This window comes from Malus domestica, chromosome 04 (assembly GCF_042453785.1).
Source record: "Malus domestica chromosome 04, GDT2T_hap1".
NCBI lineage: Eukaryota > Viridiplantae > Streptophyta > Magnoliopsida > Rosales > Rosaceae > Malus > Malus domestica.
The window spans coordinates 27,220,871-27,239,766 of record NC_091664.1 but is presented as its reverse complement, the minus strand read 5'-3'; the positions used below and the strand labels follow the sequence as shown (position 1 = coordinate 27,239,766).

At 36.7% G+C, this 18,896-nt stretch overlaps 3 protein-coding genes and 1 non-coding gene across 5 annotated transcripts; 3 read left to right on the top strand and 1 right to left on the bottom strand.

Annotated features, from left to right (window-relative positions):
* Window positions 1–1,379: 1,379 nt before the first annotated feature.
* Window positions 1,380–2,711, bottom strand: LOC103434059 (shikimate O-hydroxycinnamoyltransferase-like). Its single transcript, XM_008372367.2, has 3 exons — window positions 2,602–2,711; window positions 2,276–2,543; window positions 1,380–1,487 (listed from the first exon to the last, which is right to left on the bottom strand). Exons 1-3 carry the CDS (start codon window positions 2,709–2,711, stop codon window positions 1,380–1,382), a joined length of 486 nt encoding a protein of 161 aa, XP_008370589.2.
* Window positions 2,712–8,403: 5,692 nt separating this feature from the next.
* Window positions 8,404–12,810, top strand: LOC103433835 (E3 ubiquitin-protein ligase hel2-like). 2 transcript variants are annotated; one of them, XM_008372124.4, is made up of 8 exons: window positions 8,404–8,664; window positions 9,300–9,484; window positions 9,686–9,988; window positions 10,227–10,435; window positions 10,519–10,567; window positions 10,664–10,753; window positions 10,847–10,909; window positions 11,005–12,810. In XM_008372124.4, exons 2-8 carry the CDS (start codon window positions 9,317–9,319, stop codon window positions 12,568–12,570), a joined length of 2,448 nt encoding a protein of 815 aa, XP_008370346.3. In that variant the 5' UTR covers window positions 8,404–8,664; window positions 9,300–9,316; the 3' UTR covers window positions 12,571–12,810. The 2 variants fall into 2 exon arrangements, with proteins under 2 accessions (XP_008370346.3, XP_070676876.1); XM_070820775.1 differs by having other exon boundaries at window positions 8,505–8,664; window positions 9,726–9,988.
* Window positions 12,811–14,759: 1,949 nt separating this feature from the next.
* TRNAF-GAA (transfer RNA phenylalanine (anticodon GAA)) lies at window positions 14,760–14,832 on the top strand. The gene has a single exon. It is a non-coding gene; the product is annotated as a tRNA-Phe (tRNA).
* A 1,638-nt stretch (window positions 14,833–16,470) lies between these two features.
* LOC103433836 (S-adenosylmethionine synthase 5-like) lies at window positions 16,471–18,646 on the top strand. Its single transcript, XM_008372125.4, has 2 exons — window positions 16,471–16,636; window positions 17,266–18,646. Exon 2 carries the CDS (start codon window positions 17,275–17,277, stop codon window positions 18,457–18,459), a length of 1,185 nt encoding a protein of 394 aa, XP_008370347.1. The 5' UTR covers window positions 16,471–16,636; window positions 17,266–17,274; the 3' UTR covers window positions 18,460–18,646.
* The last annotated feature ends 250 nt before the right edge of the window (window positions 18,647–18,896 follow it).

Below are 18,896 nucleotides of genomic sequence, written 5' to 3'. Positions count from 1 at the left end.
TCTACCTTTAGAGTTTCCTCTAGGTCGAGAGTGTGATTTTTTCCTACTAGAAGATGACCTCCTTTCCGATGATCTACCTCTAACAAATAAAGCTTTAGAGGTACTATCATGATTTTTATCTCTATGCCTCATTTCATAATTCATCAAGGCATTTGACACATCTTCAAATTTCACAGTTTCTTTACCATGCATAATAGTGGTAACAAAATGCTCATAAGAATCCGGCAAGGAATTCAACAATATTAAGGCCTTATCTTCATCTTTAATATCTTCATCTAAATTTAACAAGTCTGCAATCAACTTATTAAAAGCATCAAGGTGTCTAATCATTTTTGTACCTTCTTTGTATTGGAAGCGGTAGAGCTTTTTCTTCAAGTGTAGCCGGTTCTCTGCACTCTTCGTCATATACTTGTTTTTCAATTTTTGCCACAACACACTTGCTAATGTTTCTCGTATCACAAAATACTTCTGAGTTTTTGCAAGGCACAACCGAATTGAAGAGCAAGCCCACAAATTTAATTTCTCCCATTTCAGTTTCGACATAGCTTCCGGCTTCTCTCCCAAAGTGGCAAGTAGATCTTGTTGAGCCAACACATCTTTGACTTCACATTGCCACATCCCGAAGTTGTTTATGCCATCAAATTTTTCCACTTCGAACTTTGCATTTTGCACCGTAGTTTATGCAAACCCGGAGGTGCTTTCAAAAGGATTCTCATCTTGCCCGTCTGACATTTTTGGCAACTAGACAATACCCAAGAGCAACCAGTACTCTGATACCAATTGTTATGCTAGGATAACACCAAACCTTATGGAACCAAATCAAGTTAACCCACAAGAAAAATATCAAATGGAATACAAGAACAAAATATAAAAGAACACCAAGATTTTAACGAGGTTCCTCAACAGTCAGTGTAACTGGAGTAGGAGCTTACCCAATAATCCACTATCAAACAAATGGAAGTTTACAAAGTGTTGACAAGCTCATAACCCAATACAACTAATAGCTCTCACACAACAAAGAAACAAATAGAGAGAAATATATTAAATAATTTCCTCTCTATTCAAAGCTTCAAGCTATTATAACAACAACTACCTTGGTGGGTGATTACTAACCAAATAGAGGAGCACTTTCTTCTTTTTTTTTGCTCTCCGCGACTGCCTTTGCTCGCTCAAAGATGGGCTACTAAAACAGAAATGGTGTACCCTCCCTCTTTCACATTCGGATGCTCACATTCATCCATTATAAAACACCCAACAAACAAAACCAATAATAAGGCTACTTGCTAGCCTTTACCTGTTTTTTCTACAAACATCATCATAACCTTTTTTTATTTTCAACAAACATAATGATGTTGTCTACCTCCTTTTGTTTATTTTATTTAGCCAAACGTTGGCCACTTGGCCACTAATTCAATAGAAACTCCGTCAGCTACGCAATGTGGTACACCAACACCAACTGCCACTCCACCGCATTTGAAGTGTGTGACCTGAATATACAGAATAAAGCCATATTTAAGATCTATAGAGATCGAGTTGTTATGAGTTCTTACATTTGACTGTTTTCTTTTTCTCTTCATTAATGGCTCTCTCGTCTCGTGTGGTTCTATGCCACCTAAGGTGGTATAGAAATGTGGTATAAAAATATAGTATGAATAACATTACTTTAGAAAACCAGAAGCAGGGTCTACCATGCTTCTAAAAAAGTGTTTTTTTTTTCTTCAAAGCATAATAATCAATGCTCATTTAATGATTTTTTTAAATGGTAAGTATATCCCCATATATTTTACAAAATTACAATATTTGTCCCTACATTATTGTCTTTGACAATGATAGGGAACTTTAACGAAAAGCTTACGGTACTGTTCACTTTAACGAAAGACCATATTTTTACCCTAAAAAGTCAATCCTAGTACTATTCATTTTACCTTTTATTTTGTCCTTATAGTTAAAACTCAAAGTTTTCAAGCCTTTTCGTTAGTTTTCCTTTATTATATCATATTAAATACTATATCATTTTTAGTCATTTAACATATTCAAAGTAATTTATATGAAAGTTTACCAAACACTTAGACACCATTTTTATTTTTATTAAAAGTACTTTTACAAAAAAATGTTTGTCAAACACTTAATAACTTTATTTTACAGCTGTTTATAAGCAGTTTTTTATTAGTAGAAGATCTCCATAGGATTTCGAAGTAATTAGAAGGGGATAAGAGGACCTCAAAGTGTAAGTGTCACTAAAACAAATATACATGCTTAAGGGTAGAGTAGATACCTGCAACACCAGGAGGGGATAAGAGGAAAGGCCAACGGAACTATCAACAGAGGGAATGAGATTGTTGAACTCGTCAGTGGGTGCAAAGTCGCCTAAGTAATCAAGGTCAACAGAGGTGGTCTCCGCCACAACAAACAGCACGCCCTCCGCATTGCAATCGATCTCCAAACGGCCCCCGTTTTGCTTGAGACGGCCAACCAAAGGGTAGAAGAGCACGAGGGCCTTGGATAGCGCGTGCTTTAGCACCGCCGGGTCAAAGAAGTTTGACCTACAGTTTGATCAGGCTTGTAGAAGTAGACGCTTGGCGTGTGATTGACACGACGCACCAGGTCCAAGTTGGACAACCACGATGCTCTCTGTGGGCCTGTGGCATCTCCTCCACCGGCTTCACCATCGTTGAATCCCTCACGCTCACCTTCATGACATTCTCCGCCATCCTTTTCTTTGTTTCTTTTTTTATTTTTTTATTTTTATTTTTTTTGTTCTTAACGCAGGACCTTTATTTTTGGTCGAATGTTCTTGTCACAAAGATTGAGAAGAAGAAAAGAAAATACAAGGTACACCTCCGACTAGAACCAAAACCGTATCTTATATAATGAACCAAAGGTAAGAGCCGAAAAGGAGAAAGTTCGGACTGAGCTTTTTACGTTTAATTATGAGAGATAACAAAAAAATTACGTTCTCAACTTTTGGATTTTACATCTAAAAATGTTTACTTGATTGTACAATTGATGTTAAACTTTATGATCAATTGCTGTTAGATCAATTGAGATTCTGTTGACTTTCCAAGTAACTAGAAGCTAATTCCGTTTCTTCAGTGACTTGAATGCTGATGCAGACGTGCCAATTCACTGCTGAGCTCGGTTGAGCGGATAATTTGAATGTGATAATATGATGAAATGCGCTGTTAAGTTCTGTATTGAGCGACTCCAGTGACGAATGAACACTCTTGGCCTTGAGTTCTAAAATATGAAGACAAGGTTGTGCAAATCATTGTGAAGTAATATGAAGACAAGGTTGTGCAAATCATTGTGAAGTTATGGATTATGCAAACCGGGTTCAGCAACCTCATCTGTATTGTTCAAAATATAGGTCTGCCAAATCGTATAAGTGGCTCAACCGTCAGTGTGCCGAGCTTTGAATGTAACTTGGGAGTAACCAATCTTAGAACACCTTACTTTACCAAAAACCAAAGACTCCAACACTCTTGTATTATGGGAATAAATTACTTAATGCTCAAGTTGTAGAGTCTGCTAGTATTGCCAACTCGTTGAAATATCATCTCGATATATTCAGAATGATCTTTGATTTCTCCACGAATCATTCTCCCACTTTATCACCACCTAAGTTCACCTTCTTCAGCTCCAACTAGGATTTAGCACCTAGACTTATTACACGATTAATTTAAATCTCATCGAGATATCAATCCTGATCTTTAAGCAATTAAAATGCACTATTAGGACGAAAGTCACATCCTTATTATGATATTTAGTTTTATTATATTTAATTTTTTTGGAAAAATCTAATGCCATGGTGGGTGGGATTGCAGATGAGAGAAGGGAGAAAGGGGGTGAGGGTGAAGAGGAGAAAGGGTTCGGGGAAGGTGGGGGTGGGGTGAGGAGAGTGGTCTTTTTTTGGGGGGGGGGGAATAGGTTTCTGGGTTTTCGGTTTTTTTTTTAATAATTATTTTTTTGCCACGTGCCACAAATTTGGCAGTCATGTCAGCTCTTAACGGATCAATGGATGAAAAATATAACAGATGTATTATATTGAAATAAAATAGTACTTAAGGTATGACAATGAAATGTTTTAAAGATGTTGTATGAGATTGCAATAGAGCTCAAACCTAAGGTGGTAAAGTGTAATTTACCCAATTTTTTAAACTAAATTTGCAAACCAAATGATGTGATTATAGATAATTGAATTATTAATTAATTATCAATTAACGTGCTTATTTCTTATTGAAAACACGTCATTTAGTTTGCAATTTGGTTTAAAAATAACCCACACTATTTCTGAAACCATAACAAAATAATTACACTATTTCTAGAACTATAGTAAAATAATCCACGCTATTTCTGAAACTGAACCAAAATAATCTACACTATTTCTGGAACTACAACAAAATAACCCACACTATTTTTGAAACTGAACCCAAATAGCCCACATTATTTTTGGAACTACAACAAAAAAGCCCACATTATTTATGAAAATTAGACCAAAATAATCTACAATGTCTGGAGGGAAACAATATAAACATTATTTTTGGAATTACAGCAAAGTAACCCACATTATTTTGAAACTAAACCAAATAACCAACACTGTTTCTAAAATTGAACCAAAATAACCCACACTATTTTTGAAACTGCAACAAATTTACACCTATTTTTGAAACTAAACCAAAATAATGAGTTTTAAAACTAGGAGATTTTTATCAAATTTTTTGAAATTTTTTTAGTTTTAGAAACTCAACAAAAATATGGAGTTGGACAAGTGTCGTTCATCGTGCCTGACAACATGCTTTCATCAAGAAAATACTATTGGCCCGATGAAATTTTCATGTTCGTCGGCCAAACATTGAGCAACAGTTTTTGAGCGACGAACTTTGCCTGACAGAATGTTGTTGAGAAAAATTAAGAGGCGACAAAATCGTGTTTGCCCTGACAAAGTTATTTCACCAGAAAAAGAAAAGAAAAAAAACTTTTTTTGCAGTGTTCATTGTAATTGAACCTTAATCTGTGTATGTTTTTTTGGCAATGAACGTTACCTTTGATAAAAAAAAATTAAAAACTTGGGGTGTTTGTATGCCTAATTAAATGAGACAAAGAATTATCTTTTGTTTTATTACGCTGGTCAAGAATTTAACGGCTCAGAGTATTCAATGATGCAATCAAAACACTGGGGATGTAGAAAAAAAAAACACTAATTTCGACTTGATGAAGGACTTGAAACACTAATAGGCCATTTTTAGTATGGTTCTGCTAATGGAAAGTGGGATCGTGCCTCGGGTAAAAAAACTTGATAAATGGAATAAGATTGAACAAAGATTTCAATCCTAAATCAAACTAATAAAATCCAATGGTACGAGAAAAAAAACCTAACCGGTAAAAACTTCTAGAAATCTGCTAAGGATAGACTATTACATGACTCAAAAAGATAAACCCTAAACAATAATCTACCAAATACTTTTATCATGTCTTTCACAGTCCTTGCTTAAACTCTTTCGAATCGATGATCCTCACGAACAAGCATGCTAGCACATAGTTTTCAATATGGATATATGAATATGCAAACTAGAAATAAAAGGCTTCACGTTACTTTATAATTCTAATTATGTTGGAAATATTGGCGATCTAGATGCTACTTCTCCTACAACAAATCACATAATATTAATATTAGTATATCACAATTTTATCTCCACAATTTATAAATAAAATAAACCAAATAAGATAAAATACTTATCTTTTGTAGGTAGAGGACACTCGATCCACAACTTTGTAGGTTGAGACGTGTAATCAATGTCCTTAAGAGTAGATTTCGCCCTTCTAAGATAATGTCTCGGTGTAACAGGTTATGACGCCTTACTATCCAAGATACAACAACCTATGATCCTTTGAAGCGTACTCGCAATACATGGATCGAGTGAACAACTTGATTCTTTCCTTTGGCATATAAGAGGTGGAAATTATAATAGCATTTGAGAGAAATAATTTGAAGTTCAATAGACAAAATTTATTCAAGGGGAAAAAATAGAATATATAGGAATCCTTTAACAAGAGGGATCCCATTTTTTTTGAAAAATTGAGATACCCTCTTGACCGTTAGATTTGGCTTTAATGAAATTGTGTGGCCTATGATTTAATCTCAACCACACAATTTCATTAAAACTAATCCAACGAGCAAAAGGATGTCCCCATTTTTTTAGAAAAATGGGGATCCCTTTGCATAAAGGGTCTATATATATATATATATATATATATATGACAAAATACCAAAGGACGTTGGAGGATTAAAGAGATGATTGATTAGGCAACACCACAATTGTAATTCAAAGTCCATCAATTGTGATTCAAAACCAACCATTCATTATACCTCAACGTTATAATGCATCATTTTTCAGTTTTACAAATCAAAACTGAAATTAGGAATTTAAAAACAAATTGAATAGTATTAAAGTGACCAATAAAGAATTGTATTTTGAAATCAATGTAAATCTCTCAAATCTTTTTTTTTTTTTTTTTTTTGCAAAAGTAAGTAACAAAGGTTTTCAAACTTTGTTTTTATCACCAAAAAATCACGTTCCACCAAGGGTAAGAAAGAAGAGAATTGATTTTAACGTGAAAAGAGGAAAACAATTTTCTAATTGATTTTTAAGAATTTCATTCCTAATAAAACTCAATCACAAAAATATATTTTTCAATATATGATACGTGGATGCAAATTACCTTGTAGACATTGTCGATCCTTCATCTGCTCAATTTGAATCAGTATTGTGCCCTAAATTAATCTGCCTAAAACTAAGCCTGAATCTAAGAAATATGGACACAATTACAAGTCTAGAAAATTAGCCAATTCCTAAGTAAATTCATGTTTATAGAAAGAGATAAAATCGAAATTATAGTTCTACCAACGTGTTGTTGAATTGAAATAGGAAAACCCATAGTGATGCTACCAACCTTTTCGATTGGACATTTTTCGTCTATCTTCTCGATTCTCCTTCTAATCCTATAATCAGAACTATCTACTTTCTAGTTCACAGTTTAAAGATCAACTCTGAAATAATCAACCAAATTATAAATCGAATAACCGTTCAATTCACTTGTCCAAATTCTCATCTTTCCAAATTCTCATCTTTCACTAAATAGTTATCTATTTATTGGATAATCGTTAACGATTTATAATTTGGTTGATTTTTGGAAGATTAGATCCTTAAAGTGACACAAAAAATGACAGTTTGGATCATTATTTTGTAATATTGCACGACGAAAAAGAAAAAATAAGGTAGAACGAAAATATTCAAACTAACTAAAAAAGTTACTAAGTTTTTTTTTTAGCTTAGAAAAAAAAGTTACTAAGTTAATTTCAAAACAATTGGCAGTTGGATCGGTGATCTATAAATGAAGCAATAAGGCTTGCTTGTAACAAATTCAGTGTGTACAGTATCATTTGACGGGACTTGTTCAAGATTTGAAAGCAAGAGTTCAAAGCGATACGTATGCTCAAGTCACAGCTAAGTCTTCGGGTTCGTTTAGAAATGCTTTTAAAATAAGCCCTCAATCATCCAACACGCTTATAATTTTGTTGCCAAAAAAAGAAGAAGCAAGTACTACTGTAGGATTGTGGCATTGTGCTATCAAAACAAGGTGGATGGAATCTGAAGCCCCTTAACAAATAGGTAGGTTGGCTTCCTATCTACATAACGCGCTGATACAAAGTTTGAACCTTTGTCTCTAACAATTTGGATTTAAGAAAATATAAAAACCGCATATGTAGGTTAGGTCAATCGGTTGATCAAAGCAGAGTGTTTACAGCCTAAATTCAAGTTCGAATTCCTATTTCTCTTTCAAAATTAGAGTAGTTTAGAGTCAGACTACTGCATTAAGAAACCATGAATTCTCAATGGTGTATCCAATGACGAAGTTGAAGCACATAAAGGATTCATTTGGAATTGTTCTTGTAGAAAAGACGTAAGTGCTATTACCGTAAAAAGTCAAAATTTTTATGAAAAGTTCAAGTGCTTCTTAAAAAAACATTTTGAAGTGTTTACGAAGAAACAACACTCTTTCACATTTTCCCCCAAACATGAGAAGGGCTTTTATGTTGGGTTGTTCATCAAATGAGATTGAGTTGAGCTTTTATAAGGAGTTTAAGGGTTGAGTCAGAGGCCAATATTTTGGGCCATTGACTGACCAAGAGGCTCACATGGACGATAAATTTTTTATTATAATCGGAACATGAGTGATACATCATGTGTTTTTATATAAGTGGTGAAAAATATTATTTTTTTAAATTATTAATTTTTTAACACACATATCCTACCATTTATATAATAACATGTGATGTACCACCTCGTTTGCTGGTCACACTCAAAAAATCTCTCCTGCTGGACAGGTCACCCTTGGGCATAGAATAATTGAAATACGTTACTTTATTCTGCACCAGATACGACGTCGCTTCTGGTGGTCTCCGACTCTTCGGCATTTGTTCCATCGAACCTCCGGTTAATCATATGGATCCGTTTGTTTGCTGAGAAAATCGAAGGAAAATAGCCAAGAAAGTACTGATTGAGAAATTCTTCTGTATTTGTTTGGTAAAGTGATCAAGTAACTCTAATTTCTTCCTCCAAAACCCTTCGGTCGAACCCAAAGAAACCACAAAGGGATCATCAGGTTCTCTCTCTCTAAATTGCTTAGAACTTTTGTGGTAATGTTTGTCATAGATACCACTCTATGTATGATCTGGGTATATAAAGGAGTAAATGTGTTGTAATTTTTCTGGGTTTTGCTTGAAATGAATGACGGATTGTTTTTTTCGTTAATTTTTTTTTCATATTTCTTTATGTGTGTGTTAAAGACTAATTCATTTGATTATCCTGGGGTTTTGGTTGTTATGAATGAGGGATTAATGGGTTTTTTTTTGCTTACTTTTGTATGCGAATGCATTGGTTGTTTCGTGAATATCTGTGTGCAAAAAGCAATCCTGAACATGGAAGATACGTACATTGTGAAGGACGTTTCAACGAATGTGTGTTTCAAAAATGTTGGTTTTGTGTTAATCACATTTACGTGTGAATGTATGGATAACAGTATGCAGACACACAAAGTGATTCAACAAGCTTCGTCTGAGCATAGACCATAGTGTAGATGTTTATTGCTGAGTGGATTTTTGTTCAAGTACTTGGGGTTGGGTTGGTTTATACTTCTTGTTTTGTGGAAGCGCGTGATGTTTTTTCGTTGCGGAAAAGTCTGCATTGGTTCAATCATCTTGGTGACTTACTTTCTTCCCGATAAATTCCATTTTGCAGAAAAGAGAAGAGATACCATGGATGATAGCTGCGCTGTTTGTGCGGAGCCACTTCAATGGGTAGCTTATGGGCCCTGTGGCCATCGCGAGGTCTGCTCCACCTGCACTATTCGGCTCCGTTTCATATGTGAAGATTCCCGTTGCTGCATCTGCAAGAGTGAATCTAAGATCATCTTTGTCACGAAGGTTAGGCATTTCTGTTGCTTACCTAGTTTAAATTGCAAAGTGTTATGTTTGCTTTGGTTAAATTACAAGGTCCAAGTCACATGTATTTTCTAGAGTTGAAACTTTTTATCTTATGAGATCCAGTTCAAGTACTTCTACTGTTCTACTTCTCCTGTTTTTTGAAAATCTATCTTGCTCCTACACTTCTTTTCCCTTTTCCAGGCTTTAGGCGACTATACAACGATGATTAATGACTTTTCAGTTTTCCCAGCCGATCCAGTGGAGGGTCAAGTTGGAAAGTACTGGTATCATGAAGGAACACAAGCATTTTTTGATGATCTTGATCACTACAAGATGATAAAGGCCATGTGCAAGCTATCTTGTGGCGTTTGTGATAAGATAAATGAACAAAAGAGTGAAGGGTCAAAGAGACAGCGGGAGTTTAAAAATGTCGAGCAGCTGAAAAATCATTTGTTCCATTGTCATGGATTGTTCATGTGCAGTCTGTGTTTGGGCGGTAGGAAGGTGAGCTTTACATTTAGATGACTTAGTTGACACTATATCTGATGATGAATAATTAATATATCTCATATCAGCGTTTTATACTTCCCATTTTTTGGTTATATATCTATTAGGAGTTTATACACTCGTACTCTGATTTAATGGCTAAATTCTTCTCTGATTTGGAAGCATGAAGCATTAACCTTGATGCTGATGCTTATTATTTTCACCCTGATGCATCTGACTGTAAGTTGTAATACAGATCTTTATCTGTGAGCAAAAGTTATATACTAAAGCTCAATTGGGTCGGCATACAGAGACAGGTGATTTAGAGGTAGACGGCAATGAGACTGAAAGATGTGGATTTAATGGACATCCTATGTGTGAGTTTTGCAGCAATCCGTTTTATGGAGATAATGAGCTGTACATGCATATGTCCACTGAGCACTATACTTGCCATATATGCCAAAGGTAACCTGTTTCGAGTATTTGAAGGTAATTATTTACTTTAAAAGTTTTTTAGCAAACTTATATCCGCTGCATCTTCAATGCAGGCAACATCCAGGACAATATGAATACTACAATATCTATGATGACTTGGAGGTCAGTTGTTTTGCATTTCCAACTGATTATTGTCAATGCTTTGAAAGTTCATCATTGAGACTCGCTTCTTAGTTGACATGATAATCTATATTGCAGAGTCATTTTTCTCAAGCTCATTTCTTATGCAAAGATGACGACTGCTTAACAAAGAAGTTTGTTGTTTTTGCAACTGAATCTGAACTAAAGGTGATATCTTAGTGCATATTACATGATCTTTTTCCACCTCTTCTGCTTGCCATGTTATGTTGAGGTTTTGCTCACCTGATTTTATATCTGCAGAGGCATAATGCCAAGGAACACGGAGGGAACATGTCTCGTTCTAAGCGTAATATTGCTCTTAAGGTTTGTATGTGATATAATCGTAAAACTTATGCGACATTTATAGCGGATGGGTTTATCATTCCATCTTGCTTTCTTTGTTTTGTCCACTCAAGCAGATACCAGTGAGCTTCCAGTGTAGGAGAAGTAATGAGGCAGATCTTCATGGACCTTATGTTAGAGGACGTGGTTTTCATTTTAATTCTGCAGACAATCAACTTTCCGTGGCACTTCAAGCTAGCCATGATACAGCCACTGCAGAAAGGTGCCGTAATGCATCCTCTAGTACACAACAAGCTTCTATTCACCGAGAAACAAGCGAACTTGAAACTGTTGCTGGCCGTTTTGAGGCGTTAGCTACTGCTGAATTTGAGTCTTCTTCAAGAGAAAATCCCCGGATTGAACTACAAGAAGCATCATCCTTCCCTCCACTTCCAGTGGCTCAAAGATACAGGCAACAGAAATTAAGAAACGGTTCAGCAGGATTGGGTGGTAGTTCAATGGCTTCTCGTATTCGTCGCCTTAACAAAGTAACTGTCCTTAATACTTCTCCAGTTTGGCCTGCAACAAATCGTCAACCTAAATCATCTGCCAGTAGTTCTCACCAGAAAAAGCCCTCTTCAGGCTCTGGGCACATATCATCATCTAGTTCTCCTGTATTTTCCCCGAGCGGTCCCGTTAACCAAGCTGCAGCCACTGGGTTTGTTTCATCTAATTTTACTAGTCCACAGAATTCGACTGGAACCAGTAAGGTCACCCAATCTGCTTCAGGTCCAAAAATTATCAATACTGGTTCTTTGGACTCCGATTTTCCTTCTGTTTCTGCTAATCAAACAAATAAAGAACCTGCTACTGCAAGTATTCAGAGAGTGCCAAAGGTTGGAGATGTTCATGTTGTCAACAAGTCTGTTGTGGAAAAAATCCGTGATGCTTTGGAACGTGATGACAACAAATTCTCCGCATTTAAAGAAATATCTTCTGACTACGGCAAGGACATAATCAATACAGAGGAATACCTTGCTTATGTCTACCAGTTCGGCCTGTCACATTTGCTTCTCGAGCTAGCTAGACTCTGTCCTGATGCTGAGAAACAAAGAGAGCTTGTCGAGACTTACAATTTTAATATGAGGAGCAGCGGTACTCATGAAAACAGTTTGTGCAATGGCAGTAGCAAGTCAAGGAGCAGAAGCTCCAAGAAGGGCAAGGAAAAGTGTGAAGATAATGGAATTAAGAGTTCGAAATATGCTCTGCTAGATTTTCCTGTCATCCCTGTGAGGAATTTGCAGTCGAACCATAAACCTCCAGCGGAAGATGCAGCAGTCTCATTGAAGGACATCGTTCAGTCAGCCAAAGGAAAGTCGAAGATTTCAGTTGATGATGAACTTCCAGAGAATCAAAGGCCGACGGGTCAAAAAGGTTCTCGGTCATCTGATACCAGCTCAAATAACAATTTGGGGACCGCAGGAGCTGGTACTAAGCAAGGGAAAAAGACTCCAAAGTTTCTCAGAAACCGCCTTGGCAACGATGCTACAAAACTCTCTGAACATGGTGATTGTCCTGAGCCGATTCAAGAAAAAAAGGACGGAAACAAGGATCCACCAGAAGGATTGCCAGTACGTGGAGTTTGGCAAAATGGAGGTGGTCGTAAGCTCGTGAAGATGACCACGAGGGATAGCAGAAAGTGATGAGTTGTCTAATCCAAGCGAGGACGCATCCGTTTGTGGTTGCAAGGGTTGCCACCAGATGAACTCTCTTTTGTATGAATGTGTTTCTGTGTCATATGCAGTCTGTATGTTTTCTGTAGTTAGAACAAAAAACTTGAAGCCGTTAAGGGAGTCGTGACGGGCGGTTGTCATTTAGAAGTAGCCTCGAAACAGACGTTTTTTGGTTTGATGAAATGCAAAGGTCTTCCTTTCTCACTATAATGATAATTTAATTTTCAACGCTCCTAAATTATCTGAGTATCGATGGTTACGTGCCTTCAACCATGTGACTTTGTAGTTACCTTCGGTCTCACGCATATGGTCTAGGCTGGGTTTGTGTGTCTGACTTCGTGCACTCAAGTTCAAATTTTTCTTGCGTAAATTACAAACTTTCAAATACCGTCTAATCCAAAGAAGCAAAGTGCACTTGGTTGGTGGCCGAAAATTCAGATGTTAATAAATAAGGCGTGTGTCATGATAAGCTCGTATTTATATATATTTTACATCAAATTCACTTGTTTTTTCTTAGTTAGTTCCTTATATTTTTGAGATATTTATTTTGTTTTTGTGTTTTGTAGGATTTGTCAAGCAAAGAAAAGAAAAACAGCACAAGTGGGATTTTAAGTAACAAATTCGTCAGAATTGCATGTGCAGATCAGCTGACTTTGGAAGCAAGTTGCGAACAACTCAGAATGAATTAGAGAATGGGCCTTATATGCTTGGAAAACTACGGATGTCTATTTTTTGGAGCATTTTGCGGATTGTTAATATCATTTTCCTAGAAGAAGTTATGGCCGTTTTAACACTTAAAAGTTCACAAGAGACTGAGCAGTTTGTAACTGCAATGAAAGCAATAAACCCAATAAATCTAGCAGCGAAAACTAATGCAGCCAAGAACAAGTTAGCTGACACTTATTCAAATATAAAAGGGAATGAAATTAAAGATGAGGATTAAGAGGGAGTAATTGGCATAAAGGCTACCCAAAGAGTTACAATTGTTTTACCATTTCCTCCCACTTATTGTCATCACTAAATGGCTATTAGTGGGTGAGTTAAGGAGAAGAAAATGATGCAGCAAGAATTGGTTTAAAAGCAGCGGTGGGGAAGGAAGGAAGGAGGAGGCCTTAGTCGATTTCTTTCAGTTCTATCTTCTCAAACTCATGTCTATGTTTTGTTTTTATTTAAGGATTATGTGCAACTAAATTTTTAGAAGTTAGGGGCTGTTTTGAAGCCCCGAATATAATTGCAAGTTTGTTATGACATTTCGTTTGAATTACTTTTATGAATGGATGAAAATTGGTTCACTACTTGTCTCATTGATGAATTATTTATGTGTTTTCTACAGATGCATACTTAGTAAGCATATCTAGGATTCTAATGCTATGAATATGTGTGTGTCTGCCCTTGTCGAATGAGGACCTACATATGTTCTAGAGTAGTACTTGTTAATTGCGATTAACATGTGAACCAATTTCTAGGATAAGTAAGACAACGCCAGTACTTACGATGCCTTGTGATGACTCAAACTCTTTTCGTTCTTAATGATTTCTACTTGTTAAATATATGAACACACCATTCTAGATTGCATGCTAGGGACTAAGTTAAATTTAAAATGCCATTTTCTTAACATACTACATAAGAAAGAGTAATAGGTTGAGTTCTAACATTGAACCAACTTGAGCATCTTCATCCGGAAATAAAATGAATTTGAATGAAGCATAACATGTTTGCATGATTATTTGATGGTGGATAGCAATTCTCCTAACTCGTTTTTCTTAACTTGTGAACTACAATCTATTTTTTTATTATTTAAAATTTGCTTTTGTCCTGTTTTTTTATATTTAATTTAAATAGCAAATCAACTCCAAAACTCCCAAAAATTTGTATGAGTATAGCTTTGTGTGTCTAGTGTCTTCATATAAAATTTCGTAGACTTTAGATAAGTGTAAGTCGGTCTAATAATTATTTTTCGATGGCTCGTTAGTATGGACAACAACCTAGTTTTTTGTGACATTTTAAGTAGTTAAATAAAACAATATTCTATGGGAAAGACTCTTATTTTCATATGCTATAATTAACAAATCTTAGTGTTAATAAGGAAAATCATAAGACATTTGTGTGCTACTTTGTGGTATGCTTTTAATCCTATCATGTCAACAATTGACAAGCATGCGGGGATAGCTCAGTTGGGAGAGCGTCAGACTGAAGATCTGAAGGTCAGGTGTTCGATCCACCTTCACCGCAAAATCATTTTTTCAATTCTTTTTCACTCCTTGTCGATGCATTGTGCATGGGACCTCATTCGACAATATCTCGTGTCGTTTTCTTCAAGGCTTTTGTTTTTCCTAATTTAAAAATCCAGAAACCCATTTTCTTAGCTAAAGTAAATTCTTTAACGAACAACAACAATAAAGCTTTATATCACTAAATGAACGGTGGCTTTGTGACGTCATGCATGTTAATAGTTTTGCTTAGATTTAAGAAGAATTAGGTTAATTATTTGTTAATCATTTGAATTAGACCAACCATTATCCGGAAAAGGATTCTCGCTAGATCTTTTTCCTGAGAATCTAGGGGATCCCGTGATCATAATAATTCATCGTATATCGTGCGGTTAGAAATCATTTTAGATTTAAAATTTAAAATTAAATATAAATAATATTTAACAAAAACTGACCGTCCAATATACAATAAACGATCACGTTCACGGAATTTCTCGTAACCCCAAAAGAGGATCCTTTTCAGTCCTCCAACACCGGGATCATGGGTTAGGTGGAGATCACTTTTGCATTGCATGGCGTGTATACAACGTGGACTCCAATACTTCGACGAATAATGAAAATAAAGCTCAAATAACATAGATTCGGATATATTATTTGTGCCCTTTATGCTTGTGATTAGATGTGTTTTGTTGATTCTTACGCCACTTAGCTACGTCACACCACACCAACAATGCCTCCAAATGTCCACAAATCCTCAACGTCATACTCGTCAAACGTGGTCCAATAAGTGCTTAGTAAGATGTCTCACTAATTCACTAAACTTAAAAAAGAGCGAATTGCGATTCTTCTTTCAAATAGTAAAAAATGCCTCTTGTTAATGGACAAATATAATAAAGTTATAAACAATAACTTATTATCAATCATGCATTATAAACAATAACATATTATCAATCATGCAACATGCAAAGGAGCGTGAACAACTTTATACAATTTGTAGTCATCAACATGTGTCTTAGTGTAATTATCTTTCATAGTATGTATTATTGAGCGGTTCAAAAAATTAACGGTTAGATTTGGCACATAAAAATATAATAAATCTTTTCAACGGTTATATATTATATATAACTCGTATCATTTTAGTATTACGTAACATTACAGCCGAACCGTGCTATGAATTAAAACCCAAAAAATATAGTAGTTGAGCTTAAATTCACATTCCAGAGTTGGTAAACGCCCATATACTCCACCAAACCCGCAGTGACGGAAAACAGTAATGTATATGCATTCTAGTAATATTTGATTCTACCTATTTCTCTTCTCCTAATATTGAACAATTTAACACACTGACGTTATCGTTGTAAAAAAGAAAATCAATTTACCAAAATAATAATCTAGAAAAAAAAAATGGTGATGGATTTCTATAAATTATCTGCAGACAAAAAGGTACTGCGAATACGAACTTCCACGTATAAAGAAACAAAACCAAATAGGACGGTCTGTCGCTTTACTCCACGGACTCCCTCCAATCCCAGCCCTCAATCCACCCCTATCCAACGGCCAAGATCTTCAATCTCCCCCGCCATCACCAAAAACAAATCTTAACCGTCAAGATCAAAGAATACGAATAAAAAAAATCAGTAAAATTGAAAACAAGAGGAATATTGTGACTGTAGTCTGTATGTTTAAGCTACCACTACCAGAACACTCTGTCTATAAATAAAGCCCGGAATTCTCGGATTCAGTGTGGCAAAGATTCGAGCTTTCAGGCACCGAAATACTGGGAACACGCTGAAGCTCAAGACCCAGGACTCAGAGTTTCGCTTTTGGTAAGGAAGCACTTTTAGAAACCTCAAAAGCTCATGCAAATGCTTTTGCTTTTCTTGTTCTTGAGTAGTATTTTTGCTTGATGCTGTAATTCCCTTGCTTTTGTACTCTGTTTGAGTCGTTTCTTGCTGAGTTCGAATCCCGCTCCCCGTAGTTTAGATAAGTTTAAAAGTAGAATATCGTTCTTATTTATAGATTTGGAAGTTGGGTTTTCTTTTTCTTGGAATTTGGGTTACTGGGTTTTTCTTATAATTTGCTTTTGTTGGGTACGTTCAATTTGTGTTTGTAATGAAGTCTATGTGTTTGACTAGATTCAATGTATATTGAAGCAAGAAATGAACGTCAACAAATTTACATAAAAAATTACCAAACACTCTGATACTAATTTTTCTCTAAAAGCACTTTTACAACTAGAGTTACCAGACACTCAACTGCTTTATTTTACTGCTGTTTATTCTCACGCCACAACACAACAATAGTTTCATCTGTTTTTGTAGCTTTTGCACCGACTTCTTTTACTTGTTATACGTTACTGTTAGTATGATTACTTGGACAGGAAGAATGGTACTTGGTTAACCGGATAGATTCTCCAATTGATTTAGTTTGATAGATTTGATTCTTGTTTTTGCAGCTTGTAAGAATGGCAGAGCCAGCAGACACCTTCCTGTTTACTTCCGAGTCTGTGAACGAGGGGCACCCTGATAAGCTCTGTGATCAGATTTCTGATGCAGTGCTAGATGCATGCCTCGAGCAAGATCCCGACAGCAAAGTTGCCTGTGAGTCTTGCACCAAGACGAACATGGTCATGATCTTCGGAGAGATTACAACCAAAGCCAACTTGGATTACGAAAAGATTGTGCGCGACACCTGCCGTACAATTGGATATGTTTCCGACAGTGTTGGTCTTGATGCTGACAACTGCAAGGTCTTGGTTAACATTGAGCAACAGAGCCCTGATATCGCCCAGGGTGTCCACGGTCACCTGACCAAGCGGCCGGAGGAAATTGGCGCAGGTGACCAGGGTCACATGTTTGGTTATGCCACTGATGAGACCACTGAGCTTATGCCTCTGAGCCATGTTCTTGCTACCAACCTTGGTGCCCGTCTCACTGAAGTTCGCAAGAATGGAACCTTGTCGTGGTTGAGACCTGATGGAAAAACACAAGTCACTGTTGAGTACTACAATGACCATGGCGCTATGGTTCCAATCCGCATCCACACGGTTCTCATTTCTACTCAGCATGACGAAACTGTTACCAATGATCAGATTGCTGCTGACCTCAAAGAGCATGTTATCAAGCCTGTTGTTCCTGAGAAGTACCTAGACGACAAGACTATTTTCCATCTTAACCCATCAGGTCGGTTTGTCATTGGTGGACCTCACGGTGATGCTGGCCTCACTGGCCGCAAAATCATCGTTGACACCTACGGTGGCTGGGGAGCCCATGGTGGTGGTGCCTTCTCCGGCAAGGACCCCACCAAGGTAGACAGGAGTGGTGCCTACATTGTTAGACAGGCTGCTAAGAGCATTGTGGCCAACGGTCTTGCTCGCAGGTGCATAGTGCAGGTCTCGTATGCCATTGGTGTTCCCGAGCCACTATCAGTGTTCGTTGACAGTTATGGCACTGGAAAGATTCCTGACAAGGAGATTCTTAAACTAGTAAAGGAGAGCTTCGATTTCAGGCCGGGAATGATTGCGATTAACCTTGATCTCAAGCGGGGCAGGTATTTGAAGACGGCTGCTTATGGACACTTCGGTAGGGATGACCCTGACTTCTCATGGGAAGTGGTGAAGCCGTTGAAGTGGGAAAAGCCCCAAGGGTAGAACAAGTGCTTTTCCTCTCTGCTTGCAGTTGATCAATAATCTGCTTCTTCCAAGCAGCCGAAATCAAGAGTCTTGCTTTTGCTTTTACTTTTGCTTGTAGACGTCTTTCCCTTAATCTTTCTTTCCACTTCAAATATTTCAATTTGGCATGTTTGGATCATATTATACAAGATGTATTGAATTTTGATTCTTGGTGTATGAAAACATGTAGCAAAAAAAGCCGGTTTCTTTTAACGGATTTGGATCATACACGATGGCAAGTGCCTTTGCCCATGAGCGGTAGGTCTCGGGTTCGAGACTTGGGAGCAGCCTCTCCATAAATGGGGGTAAGGCTAGCTGACATTCACCTCTCCCAGACCCTGCGTAAAGCGGGAGCCTTGTGCACTGGGTACGACGACATCAGATTCGAATTTTTGTTACTCCCTGTCGCATCGTTT